Genomic DNA, 17,335 nt, shown 5'->3' on the forward strand with positions numbered 1-17,335 from the left:
TCACACAAATGAAAAAAAAAAAAACTTGTTAAAAGTTCTTATGCAAAAACAAACTGAATCAGACTAATTAAAAATTATGAGCCAAAATTTCATTAAAATGGAAGAACTTCAACATACACTTATTAAGCCATGCATCTTCTAGATCAAAAACTGCCTAGTCCTCTGCTCTCTGGTGGAGAAAGCACTTGTTAGTAGAGCATTTGTCATAGTAGACAGACTAACTAGACTCGGTATTCCTCTGCTATCTGCTGAAAATATTGGCTTCTTAAAATTCAGCAAAAATCAAACATCATTTGTTTCCGACTTTTAGGTTTTATCGTACTTTAACTTGTTATCACAACACAAGAATTTTTAATACAGGAAAGATGATGATGAGTTCAAAGGTCCAAAAGTTGAATTTTTGGATTTGATCACTTGTTCGAAAAGTTAACTGGTAAACAGCACATCGCATAAGTAAGCCTAACAACAGTGTAAAACAAAAACTAATTTATCTTGAGATAATATAAAACAGAAAATGGAGAAAAAAAAGAAAAAAAAAATGGGCCTCTCAAAACCAAGAACAACAATCCCTTATTCATACAAATATTTGGTCAACCTCATCAGAAGACCAATATCTCACATTCCTCAACCAGAACCCAAACCAACTCAAATGGCCTAATCATAAAACCCACACGAAGAACCAACGCTCAGTACCTGTAGTGACCAGGCTTGTAAGGACCTTCAATGGGTATACTGACATAGTCAGATTGGTCCTTGGTGAGCTTGGTGAGTCTAGCACCGAGTTTCCCCAAGTGAAGTGCAGCAACCTTCTCGTCCAAGTGCTTAGGCAAAACATATACCTTCTTCTCATACTTCCCGCTCGACTTCTCGTTCCAGAGCTCAAGCTGCGCAATCACCTGGTTGGTGAACGAGCACGACATCACGAAACTCGGGTGTCCAGTGGCGCATCCCAAGTTCATCAGACGACCCTCGGCTAGCACAATGATGCCTGACTTGGTGTCAGGGAACACCCACCTATCAGTCTGCGGCTTGATGGTGATGCGTTTCACACCAGGGAAAGTCTCAAGTCCTTGCATATCGATTTCGTTGTCGAAGTGACCAATGTTGCAGACAATGGCGTTGTTCTTCATCTTCCTCATGTGGTCGACCATGATGATGTCTTTGTTTCCAGTGGTGGTGCAAAAGATGTCAGCTTCTGAGACGACGTCCTCAAGGGTTAGAACCTGGAGGCCTTCCATGAGAGCCTGAAGCGCACAGATTGGATCTATCTCAGTCACGATCACACGTGCACCAGCGGTTTTCATGGCTGCAGCACAACCCTTTCCGACATCACCGTAACCGCAGATAACAGCCACCTTTCCGGCGATCATGACATCAGTGGCTCTCATGAGGCCGTCCGGGAGAGAGTGGCGACATCCATACAAGTTGTCGAACTGCAACCAACTCAGTTATCAGTGATACAACTACAGAATTACAGCTGAAGAAACAGATTTTATTTCAAAATATGTGAAATACAACTTCAACCGTGTTTTGGTAAATGAAAAATTCACATTAGACCTGAGCATTTTAACAGAAACCCAAAACACTAAACCTAATCAAACTTGAAAACCCCGAAACAGGAACCGGACAAGAACTCATACGTATACGAACAGTTCATGTTTTTCTATACCTAAAACAGAAACTACACCTTAATTTCCAAAGTATAATTTATATACCTAAAAGTATTAGTAGTTTAGTTTTAAAATAACTATATACTTAAGAGTATAATTTATGAACCAAAAATTAAATTCGTAAATACCTAATATTATTTTTAAGAATTACTCAGAAAAACGAATTACTCTAATATTTTAATTTAAATTACCCGCTATTTTAATCCAAACAATCTGAATTATTTTATTAGCATGTTCCTAGTATTTTTACCAAATGCTTTTACCAAAAGGTCCAAAACCAAATAAAAAAAATCAAACCAAACCAAATTTTATAAATATCTGAAATTTTTCTATATTTCTGCCCCTGAGAAAGAAACCTAAGAAAAAAATCGAAATAATCAAACTGAAATTAAAGCAAAAAAAAAAAGACAAATGTGCAGACCTAATTAATAATTGTACACAGTACATTACAAACGCCAGATCCAGTCTAAAGACATCTTCAATCCAGCTACATAATTTACTGCAAAATTATGTGAAAAATGCTATCATGAACAAACAAAAAATTATTACTCTATAAATAGAAATAGAATAATACTTTTTTTATTTGTTCATGACTGCATTTAACTTCATTTTGCGGTAAATTATGCAATTGGGATGAAAATGACCTTCGCACTCTCAATGGGGTGCTCTTATAGAGCTATAATGGGACAGAATAAAAAGACATACCTTGCTCTTGGTGACGGAGTCATTGACGTTAATGGCAGGGAACAAGAGAGCTCCAGTCTCCTGCATCTGGTAAAGCCTCTTAACACCAGTGGTCGTCTCCTCCGAAACACCAACCAATCTCTCCTTCATCTTATGATACTTCTTCGGATCAACTTGAAGACCATCTTTAATGATCGACAACACGATCTGAAACTCAGGATTATCAGTAGAACTCGGATCAGGGACCTGACCCGTCTTCGCAAAGATCTCCTCAGCCTTAACTCCTTCGTGGATCAAGAGCGTGGCGTCACCACCGTCGTCAACGATCAGATCAGGACCACCTCCGGGACCCCAGTCGAGAGCCCTCTCCGTGCACCACCAGTACTCCTGAAGAGTCTCCCCTTTCCATGCGAACACGGCGGCTGAATCACGAGCGATGGCTGCTGCGGCGTGGTCTTGAGTGGAGAAGATGTTGCATGAGCACCACCTGACCTCGGCGCCAAGAGCGGTTAGCGTTTCGATGAGAACGGCGGTTTGGATGGTCATGTGGAGAGAACCGGTGATTCTAGCGCCTTTGAGTGGCTGAGAAGGTCCGAACTCGGTGCAGCAAGAGACGAGCCCAGGCATTTCGACCTCGGCGAGCTCGATCTCGAGACGGCCGAAGTCGGCCTGAGACATGTCCTTGACCTTGTACTCACGGCCACTCGACGTCTTCTCCACAAGCAACGCCATTATTTTGAATTTTTCAAATGTGCGAGGAGAAACGAAAGGTAACGAGTGATGTTAAATAGATTAACGCGGGAGATGAGTTGGACGGCTGAGATTAGTTGCGGGGAGAGTTTGGTGGATCTGGTAAAAGAATTAGACTTTTCATCTTCTTTTTTTTTTTATATAGATTTTCCTAAAAGGGTGGCAATTCTGTTTTCGATTTCACTTATGAGAAAAAGTATTAGTATAATTAATGAATTGTGTATTGGTTACTACTAGTAAGACAACAGCAACAATGTTTCAAAAGGAAAATAGATATATATTACTGATATGATATGTCCATATGAAAATAGAACAAAAATACTTATTCTAAATGTTTTCATCTGATCATTAGTTTTGAAAAATATATACACATACAAATGTAGACTTGTCGCTCTGTTTACGTTTTAAATTACTCATTCGTTTGTTTTATCTTTAGCCAACACTTTTCATCATTTGGTCAATCATATCATCAGCATTTGTACAACCTGACAATAGTGAACTATTGAAATAATATTTTTATCATGATTAGTTGGTATATATTCATAAAAATCTAAGATAGGTATGCAAAATGACTGTAGATAATAGATATGTAACGATAGTAAATACTTTGTGGTCTATAATTCTATATGAAGTTCAAGAGTTAGCTAGTGTCTACCCTATGCAAAATGTGTTATTACCGCGGTCACTCACATCTTAGCCCTGTTCGGCGCATGGTCCAGAGTCAGCGACAAAAAAACAGTGTATTTTTGTTGCTTAACACACAAGACACGGAGAACAACGACGCGCTAATGTTAATAATATTAGACGCAGCGGCAGTTTTCGAACGAGATCTGATCGCTTAAAATTCCAGCATCAGCCGCGTCTTATTCCGGTGACTCTTTTCAATGTTACGGCAATATTTTTTTAAGCTCACGCCATCCTCCGCATCGTTTAATTTATTGCCGCTCATAGTAATCGCCGCGTCCATTATCCGAACAGGGATCTTGTAGATTTCATTTCTTAAAACTTTAAACATATCTTCTATTCTACTTTGGCCAACCGGCAAGTGTGGATTCAAGGCTAGAGTAGACACATTTCTGTAACGAACACGGTGTCTATTTGTGTAGAACTTAGAGCATGTTTATTGCAGGTCTCTTAGGTTGGGTCTCTTAGCATAATATAAAATACGGTCTCTTAGTTTTTAACTAAAAAGTTAAAAGACGTCTCTTAGAGCATGATTATTGGGGGGTTCTTAAGGTGGAGTTCTTAGCGGAATATAAGAACCCGTCTCTTAACTTTTAACTAAAAAAGTTAAGAACCGGTTCTTAAAACTCTTATTTAATAGCCGGTTCTTAACTTTTTTAGTTAAAAGTTAAGAGACGGGTTCTTATATTCCGTTAAAAACTTCATCCTAAAAACCCTCCAATAATCATGCTCTTATATCTCTTATTTAAGAGACGTCTCTTAGCTTTTTGTATTTTATATTACACTAAGAGTTCAACCTAAAAGACTTACGATTAACATGCTATTTATAAGTTGCAAGGGCCACGCATTACGAACTCCGTAATCGGCATTCCAAAATAACTTTTGGCATTTTGTGGTTCGGTGAGAATAGTCATCAATCTCAACTACCACGCTCCCAAAAGTTTCTTTTAAACGTGATTGTACTCGACACTGCTATTTCTTGTTGAAATGTCAATTTGTTGGCTGCTTAGTGTAGTACTTTTCAATATATGTTTTAACACTTTGAAACTAAGAAAATATTTTTTTTTTATTCAAGATTAACTGACATCCTATCCAACTTTTTAAATTAATCCTAAACAAAATATGCTGTATATTTACATATTTCAAAAACGCCTAATTACTTTGAGTAGTTATGTGATGTAATCTGATTCCTTTACTTGCTATAATTTTAGTAATTAAAATTTGAACTTTGAATTTTATTTACTAATTGAAATCATTGTCAAATAACTATATCTTCATGTAGATGTTGTGGTGGATTGAAAGTTGTCCACGTCTCGAAAAATCACTACCTACGTGGCTTACAACAGAAAATAGTTTCAATGATCAGTGGCTTACAAAAGTTTCTTATCTTTCGAAAAATGAGCATCCTAAAGATCATTCTCAATAACTTACACTACACTGACTTTGCTCTAGGATGCTTGGTCACTTTTCTTGTAAACGCAAACTCTCCAAACTTATGCCCAACTTTCCCCTCTGTGATCTCACAACGCACATGAGTCTTGCCATTATAGATCCTCACGGACGAGTCAACATACTCTGGCAGAATAGTCGATCTCCTCGACCATATCTTCCTGTTCAGAGCTGCGTTTTTCTTGTTCATCAAGAGCGCGTCGACGAAAGGATCTTTCCACACAGATCGGCTCACCACCTTATTGCCTTTCTTCACATCTTCTGTACTCTCGTCCAGAGACAATGGCAAGATTGGCCATTCTTTTGCAACATCCACACGGATGTTAAACCCATTCAACTCCTAATTAATCACCACAAACACAAATTAACAATACAACACAAAATAATAAAATTTAATATGATAGATGATTCCTTTTGTATTTCTAACCTGTCCATCCATAGCTGAAATAACAGATTTAGCAGAATCCTCGCTGATGAAGTTAACAAATCCATAACCTCTAGACCTCCCAGTCACTTTGTTTGTCATCACTCTTGCTACAGAAGCAAAGAACACATCAATGGTTTATGTTAAATACACAACAAAAACACATTCTATTACAGAACAGTGAAAAGAAAGATGAGAAAGATCCAGGGCTTACCGTCTGTCACTCCGTTGAAGGTAGAGAAAGCATCCTTCAAGGAATTATCATCAATTCCGGGTGATAGGCCTGGGACCAAAACATTCAAAAGGTTACACGAGAGATCAAATCAAAGCTAGTACATAGTAACAACGATTTCACGGCTAAAAAATGGCAGTGAAATGAAACCATCTGATTAGACTTATTACCACCAATAAAGAGCTTTGTGGACATGTAGCGGAGTGAACCGAGCATTGATGTCAGTGAAACACTTCTGTTTTGTAAGAAGCCGAGTTTGGTGCAGAAAGCCATTTTAAATGTCTGGAAAGATAATCCCATTTCAGACAGTTTTCAAGATGTCTAGACTCCATTACATACCCAGAAAGCTATATCTAAATTCCGATCAAATCAATGCTCGAATTAACAAACAAAAAAAGTCACATTTATATCCGAAATTAAAGGACTTTCTACGGCGTGGAGAAACCCTAATTCGAAAAAGTGGGGAAGAGATCATAAATCAAAACCTGGGAGTAGATGGCTGAGCACGTCCCTCGTCGTCGTCGTCTTTTTTGCAGACTCGTTGGGGCTTGTCGCGATTCTAACCAAACCTGTTCGATCTATATGTTTGGGTTTTTAGCTCTTCTATTAAACCCGGTTTTTGGAACCAAACCGGTTTACTAGCAGATCTGTCATCTGTGTCCCCGACCTATTAAGAGGTTGATTGTTTGTTGTTTTTGATATAGTTTTTGGTTTTTGATTTTCTAAAAATTACTCTCTTCGTTTTATTTTATTTGTCGTTTTAAATTTTGGCACACAGATTAAGAAAATATATAATTTTGTATATTTAACAGATAAAAACATCATTATCAATACACCTAATCATATTTCAACCAATTGAAAAATATATTAAAATAGATTAAAATGTAAAATCAATCAATTTTGCATTGAAATTATAAAACAACACTTATTTTGAAACAAAAAATTTATCCTACAACGACAAGTAATTTCTTTTAAAAAGTTATTGAAAATTTGTTTTAAGTAAGTTAATTTTATAGTGTTTTAAATAGTGTTTTGTATTATAAATTTAATTAAATTTGTTACTTACATATTTAAATCACATCAATCTATATATATATATATATATATAAAGTAGACTTTTCTCTCTTTTTATGACATGTGGAAATGGGTTTTGTTGACATGTGTTCTCTTTTTTTGTTTTTTTACATTTTAGATCATTCTTCTCTTAGATTATTTCAATTTGGTTCACTATTTTCTAATTATGTATTATTTAATCCTTCTCACACTAACCATCATCATTTGAAGTTTGATAATCTATTTTATTGTTCAAAAAATTGAAAAACGAATAAAAAAATAAGTAAACAAATATAAATGTATTTTAAATATTTAATTTATTCACAGCTAAAAATAACATAAACTTTCGCTAATTTATTATTTTTTACTATTTTCTATTATTTCATTTACAACTATATATTTATCATAATATTAACCAAACTAAAGCAGAACACATAATCTAAACATAAAATCTCCATAATCACAGAGAAAAAAATGTCAAAATAACACTAACTCAATAAAGGTTCAGAGCTCAAATGCGATCAAGAACGAAAACTAACTTACCCCACTTTATCATAGAGTGTCTTGGCCAGAACAATCAAAAGTCAGAAAAATGTAGAAAGATAATCTTGAGATAAAACAATCCCTCGAAAACAAAGGAGCATAATCAAGGACCAATGCAAAGAACCAAGAAAGCGGGTTAGAGGAAGAATAATCAACAGAAGACCAAAATCACCACGAAGCAGGAAGAGACATACATAACGAACGATAAGCACAACCACCAGCTAAGAGGTAAGAAGTACCTCACAAACTAAACAAGCACAAACAAGACGCCTATGCCGGTGAAGAACCACAAAGCTCTGGATAGAAGGGACCAAAACTCCAAGAGACTAATATCGCACACGTATACTAAGGGAAGCAAGGGAAGAAGAGAACAACCTGGGTGAGAGAGAACGGAAGCCAACCTCCGATAAACCAGAGCTCAGACTTAATACCAGAAACAATCTTCTAAATCTACATAGCATACTCGGAGGAGAATATTATCCAAATCTGGAGTGGCAAACATGGCGAAAGGGAGAGTCACAGAGACGCAAGCAACGATGAAAGCTGTAACGAGATGAGGGAACATAGATGGAAGGGTAGACAAAACGAAATCATCCAATCGTGGAGCCGTCCTCGAGCTATAGAAGTCTGATCACCAAAAACCATATCTTGAAAACCAACACGAGAAGGGACTATCGATGGTAAGCCAACGAAGAGAAAAACAACTTCAAAGACGACTAAATTCTGACCCAACCCAAGGAAATGCAGTTCCTAACACGAGCCGAAATCTAAGGAAGAAGAGAAGAAAAAGGTGAGGAAGAACAAGAGAACATATGTGAATCTTTTTCGGTGATGGTGAGAATCACGGCACACCGGAAAGGTAAACGAAAAGCATAGATAGTGACGACTCAATGTAAAAATATAGGGAGAGAGCACAAAACATCTTTAAAAGGTAATATTCAAATAATTTGAAAAATATTAATTCTTTACCCTAAAACTATTAGCCTTAGAATCAACAAATGCCTAAGTGTAAAATTATTGAAATTCAATATGCATTACATCAAACTCACTCCACCACTAATCCACTAATAAGTACTATTAGACCCACAACAACACACTATTAAAAAAACAAACATTTGATATGTTAGCATATCACCTATTACTACATAACATAATAAAAATACCAAATAATGCTCTTAGCAAATAAAGACGATCACATAATTAGTTAACTATATCATCCGAAAAATAATAATTAATAACAATAAAACAATATTTCAAGCGAAGCGCGGACATGCCCCTAGTAGTTTATAAAACAAACGAGAACTCCCAAACAATAAATTTCTCTGCAAATCAAAATGCTGGAGTTTTTAGAGAAATTGCTTAAAATAAATGTGTGTTTTAAGTTATAATGTTTTGTATTAATTGTTTTTTTCATAGTAAGTAAAATTTATTATTAGTTTTCATTTCAACTTCAACAAAAATAATTAATAAAATATATGTAAAATTTAAAACTGAAAAATTATCATTCAAGTTTTTCTAAAATCTAAAAATAATAGCAAAATCAAAAATCAAAATTTATAATAAACATTTTATTAATTTCTTAAAACAAAAACTAAAACCAAAAATAAAAGTTTTCATGGTTTTTGTCAAAACTTGGCGATGGTAATATCTGCATCTATATAGTTTTACGATAGTTTTATATTTTATTTACAGTTTTTGTTTTGAAAAAAATTATTAGATAAGTTTATGTGTATTTTGATGATAAGATTTTACATTTATTATTTTTAGATTGAAGTGCTAATCATATTTTTATTTTTTTCATTTTAAAATCAAAAACTAAAAACCAAAATCTAAAACAGCATTCATGATTTTAAAAAAACTAAAATTTACTGCAAAATCATAAACCAAAAACTAAAAGCTAAAATCTAAAATCTAAAAACCAAAACCCAAAAACTATTGAAACAATTATCACCTAAACTAGTTTTCTGAAACGGCATCGCTTAGCTAAAACCCAAACCCATATAATCGGTACAACGCCTATTAACTTTTTGTTTACCTCGCTTCAACCATATCCACTCTACTTGGGCTTTTTTCTAACTGGCTTATAGTTTTAAAGCCGAGACTGTATATAGTTATAGGTTTCTGTTGCTTAGCTGAATGTATATAGTTGAAGATTTGTAACTGTATATTGTGTTCGAGTCTGAAGATGTAAGATGTCTGCCCTGAAGTAGTCGCTGACGTAGTTGCTGAAGTAGACGTCAGGTTAAGTGGTGAAGACCATGTGGAGTCAAGATGCTGAGCTGGAGTCGTGTAGACTTGGAGAGCAAGAGAGTATCTTGGAGATATGGAAAGATGAATAAACTTGAGGAGCAAGTTTATGACTTAAAGAAAGAGGAATAAGTGCATTCCAAGAAAAGGAAAGTTGCACTTATTGTTATGGAAGATGTCCATACATGTTGCCTTGGAGACTAGGGTTTCGGGAACATGGAGAATAACTATAAGATAGCTATGGGGTCGTCTGTATAGAGACAGAGACACGGAGGCTGATCTTATAGAGAGAGAGAGAAGCTCTTGGAGGTGTTCTTGGGTCGTGCTGAAGCAGTGGCTGAAGTACTTGACGGAGAAGAGACATAAGCGGGTAGCTTAGGAATCTTTCAGTAGCGTGTGTTAGGGTGTTAACACTAGACGTGTAAAAGCTGAATAAGCAAGTCTTGTAAAGATTGTTTAAAGGAGATTCTAATAAAAGCATTGGTGTTTGCTTGTGTATTTGTCTCTTGATTTATCTTCTGCACTACCTTATTGTGTTTGCATCTTGCACTTACAAGTGGTATCAGAGCGGGGCACCTAAGTTACCGGTGTTATCCTGAAGGTGAAGATGAACACGATTATTTCTGTGCAGAAGGCGGTCGTGTTGAATGCGGACCAGTATGGTCATTGGAAGGCTCGCATGAAGCAGATGATTCGAGGAATCAATGAAGATGCGTGGACAACTGTGTAGATTGGTTGGGAGGAGCCTACCATAGTCACAGGAGGTGAGAAGAAGCCTAAACCAAAAGAGGATTGGTCAGTGGCAGAACGCAATGCATCAAAATTTAATGCAAAGGCGTTGTCGGTGATTTTTGGAGCTGTTGAAGCAGAGCAGTTTCAGCTGATTCAGGAGAGTACTTCGGCTAAAGAGGCGTGGGAGATCCTGCTGAATTCGTTTGAAGGAGATGAGAGTGTCAAGAGGACACGTCTAGATCATCTTGGGTCGCAGTTTGAGAATCTCAGGTGGTCTGATAATGATTCTGTGGCGAGCTTTAGTGCCAAACTCAGTGGTATGGCGCATGAAGCATTTGTACTTGGGAAGAAGTACAAGGAGAAGAAGCTGGTAAAGAAGTTACTACGTTGTCTTCCAACAAAATTTGAAGCTCACAAGGTGGTCTTGCAGATGACTACAAACACGGATGAGCTCAAGTTTGACAAACTTGTGGGTATGCTAAAGGCACAAGAGATGGAGAAAGACAGTAGTTCAGTCTCTACGTCAGGTGGTGCATCAAGGTGTATAGCTCTTCCTGCTGACAAAGATGGAGATAGATCTCCGAATGTTGAAGATGCCATGGGGATGTTAGCTAGGAATCTGAGTAAGATGATGAATTCCTCTGGTGGGTGGAATCAGTATGGTCGCCAGGGAGGTGATCGTGGCAATAGCAGAAGAAGAGAACGTCTTAGATGCTATGAGTGTGAAGGTGTTGGTCATATAAGGGCTGATTGTCCTGTAGCACAACAGAGAGAACTTAAGTGTTCTGAGTGCAGAGGTGTTGGACACACACGGCGTGAATGTCCAAACTCAAAGAAGGAGAAAGGAGTTCCATTGCAGTCGTCTGATGATTCAGAGTCTGGAGAAGGTGGAAAGGTGATAAAGAACCTTGTTGCATTTGGTGCACGCAAGGAGGGATCTATTAAGTCCTCTAATTCAGATCTCAGCACAGATGATGAGGAGTATCATGTGCTGCTTAACAAGTGGTTGAGGGTCAAGGATCAGAATCTGATATTGGAGGATATGGCTCAGAAGCAGAACGAGTTGCTTGAAGAACTTCGTGAAGAACTTGCGGCTGTGAATGAGAAGAATGAGTCTCTTGAGCAGGAAAATAGTAAGCTGAGGAAAGTTGCTATTGGTGAACAAGAGAGAGCAAGGATGCTGGAACGTGATTTGGCTGACAATCACAAACAGATCAGGATGCTGAACAGTGGATCCAAGGAGTTGGATAAGATACTCTCGATGGGTCAACCAGCCAAGGCGAATTGGGGACTGGGATATCGAGGAGCTGAAAGTACTAAGGAAGTACAACAGAAGGGGCTATCACATTTCGTGCATGGGAGCACATCAAAAAGTGGAGCCAAAGGAGCTTGTCAGGAAGTACGTCGGGACGTACGACAGGGAGTAAGGCAGGAAGTTCTACAGCGCGTAGCTGTGAGTAACAAGCCGAAAGTAGTACATCAGTACAGCAACATGAAGGTCAGACAGGAGGTTCTGAAGCATGGTTGTGCAACTGGTACAAGGAAGGAGACTGATCGGTGCATCAGCAACTGTGTCAGGCCAAGAAAAAAGCAACATCGGATGTGCTGTTGGTTCTGTGGGAAGGTTGGACACAAGAAGGTGGAGTGTTTTGCTCGTGAAAAGAGCAGAAACATGGCCAAGAAAGTGAACAAGATGTTCACTAAGCCCAGGAGGGTTGAAGAGGTGTCCTTAGCCAAGAGTGGCTTACTTGATGAGATCAAGGATGAGACATCAGAAGATGGATGCAGCTCTGTTAGGAGTGATCTTCAGGACGATCAAGAAGCATCAAGCGTGGAGTCAGGACACGGAGTTGTCTGTGACACAAAGGGGAAGGAGATCGAAGTGCGTCAGGAAGTGGTGCGAGATGATCTTCAGGGGTGTGATAGTGAAATCAGTCCAAGACAATAACAACGAGTGCAGAGGGCACTCAGTGCGGATGGGGAAGGGCTCATGGTCAAGAAGAAGACACATGACGGAAGCCTGGTCCTCAACAGAAGCTGGTCAAAGGGTAATTCGACAAGTGCGTCAGATCGTGATGCAGTACTTGTTATTCCGCTGCAGCAGGGGCTGTGTCATGATTATACATGAAGAAACAGACGGATGGGTCTGTAAGGGTTGACATCCAAGCATCTGTGTTTTAGCTTAGTATGCAATCAAGCAGGGGGAGAATGATGATGTTCTGGTACAGAGAATGCATATCTCATGGGGGAGAAAAACATGGTGTGGTGCACATCTCTTGGGGGAGAAAAGCACATTTGGTATGAAAGTTTCCAGGTGAGGAACGTGGTTGCAACGTGGTTGCTGAACCAGAAGAGTGTTGTGCTTGATCGGCACACAAAGCTAAAAGGGGGAGAATGAAGATGTAAGATGTCTGCCCTGAAGTAGTCGTTGACGTAGTTGCTGAAGCAGACGTCGGGTTAAGTGGTGAAGACCATGTGGAGTCAAGATGCTGAGCTGGAGTCGTGTAGACTTGGAGAGCAAGGGAGTATCTTGGAGATATGGAAAGAGGAATAAACTTGAGGAGCAAGTTTATGACTTAAAGAAAGAGGAATAAGTGCATTCCAAGAAAATGAAAGTTGCACTTATTGTTATGGAAGATGTCCATACATGTTGCCTTGGAGACTAGGGTTTCGGGAACATGGAGAATAACTATAAGATAGCTATGGGGTCGTCTGTATAGAAACAGAGACACGGAGGCTGATCTTATAGAGAGAGAGAGAAGCTCTTGGAGGTGTTCTTGGGTCGTACTGAAGCAGTGGCTGAAGTACTTGACGGAGAAGAGACATAAGCGGGTAGCTTAGGAATCTTTCAGTAGCGTGTGTTAGGGTGTTAACACTAGACGTGTAAAAGCTGAATAAGCAAGTCTTGTAAAGATTGTTTAAAGGAGATTCTAATAAAAGCATTGGTGTTTGCTTGTGTATTTGTCTCTTGATTTATCTTCTGCACTACCTTATTGTGTTTGCATCTTGCACTTACAGAGTCGTCGATCGGCCTATCTAAATCGGATTTTCTGTTTAAGTAGTCTCATCGTAGGATTTCCAATTATAGAAGGTATCTGCACTCTACTGATATAGTCATGAAATAAAGGCCACAACAAAGTACAAAAATGGATTTATCAAGTAATGAGTTAAGAAAATCAAACAAATGAAGGAAACACTCAAAACCCATGAGCTAATAAACTGGAAAAAAATTACTACTTGACTAACAAACATTATCTATGAATTAGGGTTGATGAATATATTCATTGGGGCTGCAAGCCCATGCTTGTTTCGCTTTTATTCAAGGCGACACTGCTTCATGTAGCTTATTACTTCTTACATGAAAGTATGGTTTGTGTTAATTCATTTAGAACTTAGATGCATGGCAGTGCTTCACTGCTCACACATCATTGTAAAGTAAAAATCTTCTTATAGAAATTAAACAATATTGCCAACGATACGTTCGGCTTAATTGGTTTGGTATTTAGAGTTAATTTCATTGTGCCCATAGTTCGTTTTCGTTGGGAAAGATAGTTTACGCCATGTCATTGGTATTAGTGATGGCTGGTCATGGGTGTAGGTGAAAACTAAGGCCTTAGACCAAATTCTTCATAGTTTACAAAAAAAAAAAATTAAAAACAAATATTATCGTTTTGATAGGGAAGTAATTTGGCTTTTTACTATTTTGAGCTTTTAAAATGAGAATCAGTTTTTTTATTCACCCCTTTTTCTTTTGTTTGTAAAGTGGAATTTCAGTCGGAATAATGTGATGCTCTAATGATTCATCATAGTTCATTATCATTATATTGGTAATATTTCAATAGCATAGTTAATGATGAGTAGTCATTGTCTTTGCCTTGGCACATGGGCAAGAAAACCACATCCCATATTGCAATAATTTCTTTCATATACAAAAAAGAATGGATATATCTATATATATATATATATATGTATATGTAATATGTGTGTGTGTATTCACAAACAAGTCATATATATATATCCTATCAGTCAATATCAATTCTCTTTTTTTTTCTCAAAAACATGTCCTAAAATTCTTTGAAGGAAATGGCTTAGGAAATACATACAATTTAATATCAAACATAAATTTTGTCACGATATTACGCCTAGATTATTTCGTGCATTAATTTGTCACGATATCACGCCTAGATTATGTCGATTTATATCATACTGAACAAATAATTGGGTCCAGAAGTTCCAGAAGAAGCATGTGTTAGGCCATATTCGCAGTAGTGCATCCATTTATTGAAATCAATACTCGAATCGCACGTATAGCTTAGCACTACCTGCTTTTGAAATCAAAACTCTCGTAAATTCGTGAAAGTATGGTACATTTATCATATATTCTTAAAAGAAAGTATTGAACAGTGATCATGTAACAAAGAAATCAGAGTATTGAATAGTCCAGTCCATATGTCTTTCATCATAATTTCCAATCTGCCGAGTGCCGACATTAACAAAAATAAACGTGTGAAGTATGGATATAAACAAGAAGGGAATGTGCGTTTGTCTCTGTGAGAAATCATGTGACAACGGCCGCATACAATGTGCAATTAAAAAAATGATTTGATCTGTAAGACTTCGATTGATGGCATCTATCATCATATCCAGCTATAGTTCACATATATAATTGGAGCTAATCATGCTCAGATATTAAGTAAAACAACCTTCATGGTCAGATTTAATGTTATTTTGTGTACCTCTTCAACAGTGGCGGCCCTGAGGGGAAGCCATGGAAGCATTGGCTTCCAGCCCTCAATATTATTAACAGATTTCGGCCTTATGTTCAGTAAATTTTCTTTAGTGTAGTGGTTTAAATATCACTGGTAATGTCAAGGTCTCAGGTTCAGTTCTTTATGACTGCCTCTTTTTTTAATTTTGCTTGTGGTCATAAAAAAAATCAGGACCGGTGCTGCTCTTCAACATTTCTGATCTTTTTCTGCTAAATAACATTTCTGATCTCGTACAAAAGAACTACGCACGCTCTGCCGTCGACAAATTTAGTATTCCATGAATCCATACAACCTCTCAAATATTTGAAATCAGTATCCTGATCGTATATCATCATATCCCTAGTGTTTGAAATAATTAATTGAAAAGATGTGAAAGAAATCCAATATTGAAGTAGTATTCTCTTGATTGAGTTTGAAGTACTTCCTGTTTGTAAGACCATCGGCATTGAGAGAAATGATAAATTTTGACACGAGTCTCTCGAATTTTTGAAAAGAACTCTAGCATTAAAGTATTATTATTATTTGTGAGAGATTTTCTTTTTAAAGGCTCCCAATTTGGTTGTCGAAATAAAAAGCATTATATAAAATTGGGAACGATGAAGTGGAATTTGATCTTTGATATTGAGGAACACAATAACACCATTAATCATAAGACACATTGTACGTATATATGATTGGTTACAAATGTTCCATGCAACAATAACTGAGGAGATGATGGGACAACAAAAGCCTAAAATGATAAAAGTCTCTTTTCAATCAAGGAGAAAGAAGCCTTTGCCGACTTAATAGAGAGATGAGAGTTTTGTGAAGTTAAGAAGGAAGTGTGTAGTATGGATTGTGATGGGTTTTTCAACTTGCATGTAAAGCCAAGATAATTGTAATTGGTCAACAAAATCACTGTCCCACCTTTTTGGCTACTTCGAGTTATTTTATATTAGTCTTTAGAACTCTTACCCGCGATCACGATCGAAAAGGAAAAAAAAACTTTCATGTCTAGTCAAAATTACTAGAAAAACGATTGATTCAAGTTAAATTAATAAAGTAGAGGTGGAAATGTATAAATATGATAAAACGAGTCTCATAAGTCAAGGTATTCCAACCGAAGATCAGCAACAAACGTGAAGAGTATTTATATTTATCTACATGCTAGCAGAAACAAACGATCGTCTAATTATCGATGAAGTCACATTCTTTGAATTTGATTAATGTAACCATAGATTGATCGCAGGGTTCAGTTCACCGGAGTTGGTTATATAAAAAAGAAAGTATCAAATAGGAGATCTAGAACTTATTGACACTATTAAGTATAGGAAAAAAAATATTTGGGAGCTTGCGGTCAAGTGGCAAGAAACTTGTCATGCGAAACTAAGTCACATGTTACGTGGATATTTTACATGGATATGAATATTTGTTTTCGGCCCATTTAAATATCCGGAGAGATAGTCTATCCATGGGCTACACCTTTATTTGGAGATTAGTCTAGGCTCTTCTATAGATCTGGAATACCCGTAGATTAATAAAAAAAAAGTATGGCAAAAAAGAAAAGAAAATACAAGTAACGAGAGTGAAGAATTAAATACTACGTACATTTAATGCTCAGCGTATTCTAGCCTTAACCACAACAACCATTCGTAATCTTAGTTACAAACTAACCAATTATAGTGGAAGTCTCCTTAGTCTAGTGGTTTGACAAAGAGTTCAATAATGTTTCTATATTAGGAAGTTTAGGTTTCGAATCCCAACAAAAACGAATTATACAGATTTATGAAAAAAAACATACAAGAAATTTTCAGCAAGGCGCAAGGAGTACCGAAGCATGGATCTCATCGGTTTAAGATGATGCAGTCAGACGTAAATCCTCATAAAACAGGTAGAATTGCCGGCTGTAAAATCATCTTGTAATATTTTGTAATAACATAATTAAACATAAAAAAATAAAAACTCACCAATTATTTTAATCACCATTTACCTAAATTACTTTCTGCTTTTTCAACTGATCCACCCGGTCTCAACTCCTAAGGGCATCATTATCGGTAGGGATTTTTTGGGGTTTTTAAATTTTCTTTTTCTTTTTTCTTTTTTTCTGATTTAAAATAAA

The 17,335-nt window shown here is 36.9% G+C and overlaps 2 protein-coding genes across 2 annotated transcripts; both read right to left on the bottom strand.

Moving 5' to 3' along the window:
- Positions 1-467: 467 nt before the first annotated feature.
- LOC106415752 (adenosylhomocysteinase 2-like) lies at positions 468-3,118 on the bottom strand. Its single transcript, XM_013856520.3, has 2 exons — positions 2,376-3,118; positions 468-1,433 (listed from the first exon to the last, which is right to left on the bottom strand). The coding sequence occupies exons 1-2, from the start codon at positions 3,084-3,086 to the stop codon at positions 687-689; spliced, it is 1,458 nt and encodes a 485-aa protein (XP_013711974.1). The 5' UTR covers positions 3,087-3,118; the 3' UTR covers positions 468-686.
- A 1,922-nt stretch (positions 3,119-5,040) lies between these two features.
- LOC106413727 (40S ribosomal protein S19, mitochondrial-like) lies at positions 5,041-6,533 on the bottom strand. Its single transcript, XM_013854471.3, has 5 exons — positions 6,379-6,533; positions 6,064-6,175; positions 5,876-5,944; positions 5,665-5,771; positions 5,041-5,577 (listed from the first exon to the last, which is right to left on the bottom strand). The coding sequence occupies exons 2-5, from the start codon at positions 6,164-6,166 to the stop codon at positions 5,221-5,223; spliced, it is 636 nt and encodes a 211-aa protein (XP_013709925.1). The 5' UTR covers positions 6,167-6,175; positions 6,379-6,533; the 3' UTR covers positions 5,041-5,220.
- Positions 6,534-17,335: the final 10,802 nt, after the last annotated feature.

This window comes from Brassica napus, chromosome C3 (assembly GCF_020379485.1).
Source record: "Brassica napus cultivar Da-Ae chromosome C3, Da-Ae, whole genome shotgun sequence".
NCBI classification, from domain to species: domain Eukaryota; kingdom Viridiplantae; phylum Streptophyta; class Magnoliopsida; order Brassicales; family Brassicaceae; genus Brassica; species Brassica napus.

Coding starts and splice junctions, on each gene's coding strand:
- LOC106415752 (XM_013856520.3), bottom strand. CDS start 3,086: ATGGCGTTGCTTGTGGAGAAGACGTCGAGTGGCCGTGAGTACAAGGTC. Junction 1,434..2,375: donor ACTCCGTCACCAAGAGCAAG/GTATGTCTTTTT, acceptor AGTTGGTTGCAG/TTCGACAACTTGTATGGATG.
- LOC106413727 (XM_013854471.3), bottom strand. CDS start 6,166: ATGGCTTTCTGCACCAAACTCGGCTTCTTACAAAACAGAAGTGTTTCA. Junction 5,945..6,063: donor CACAAAGCTCTTTATTGGTG/GTAATAAGTCTA, acceptor TTTTGGTCCCAG/GCCTATCACCCGGAATTGAT. Junction 5,772..5,875: donor CTTCAACGGAGTGACAGACG/GTAAGCCCTGGA, acceptor TTGCTTCTGTAG/CAAGAGTGATGACAAACAAA.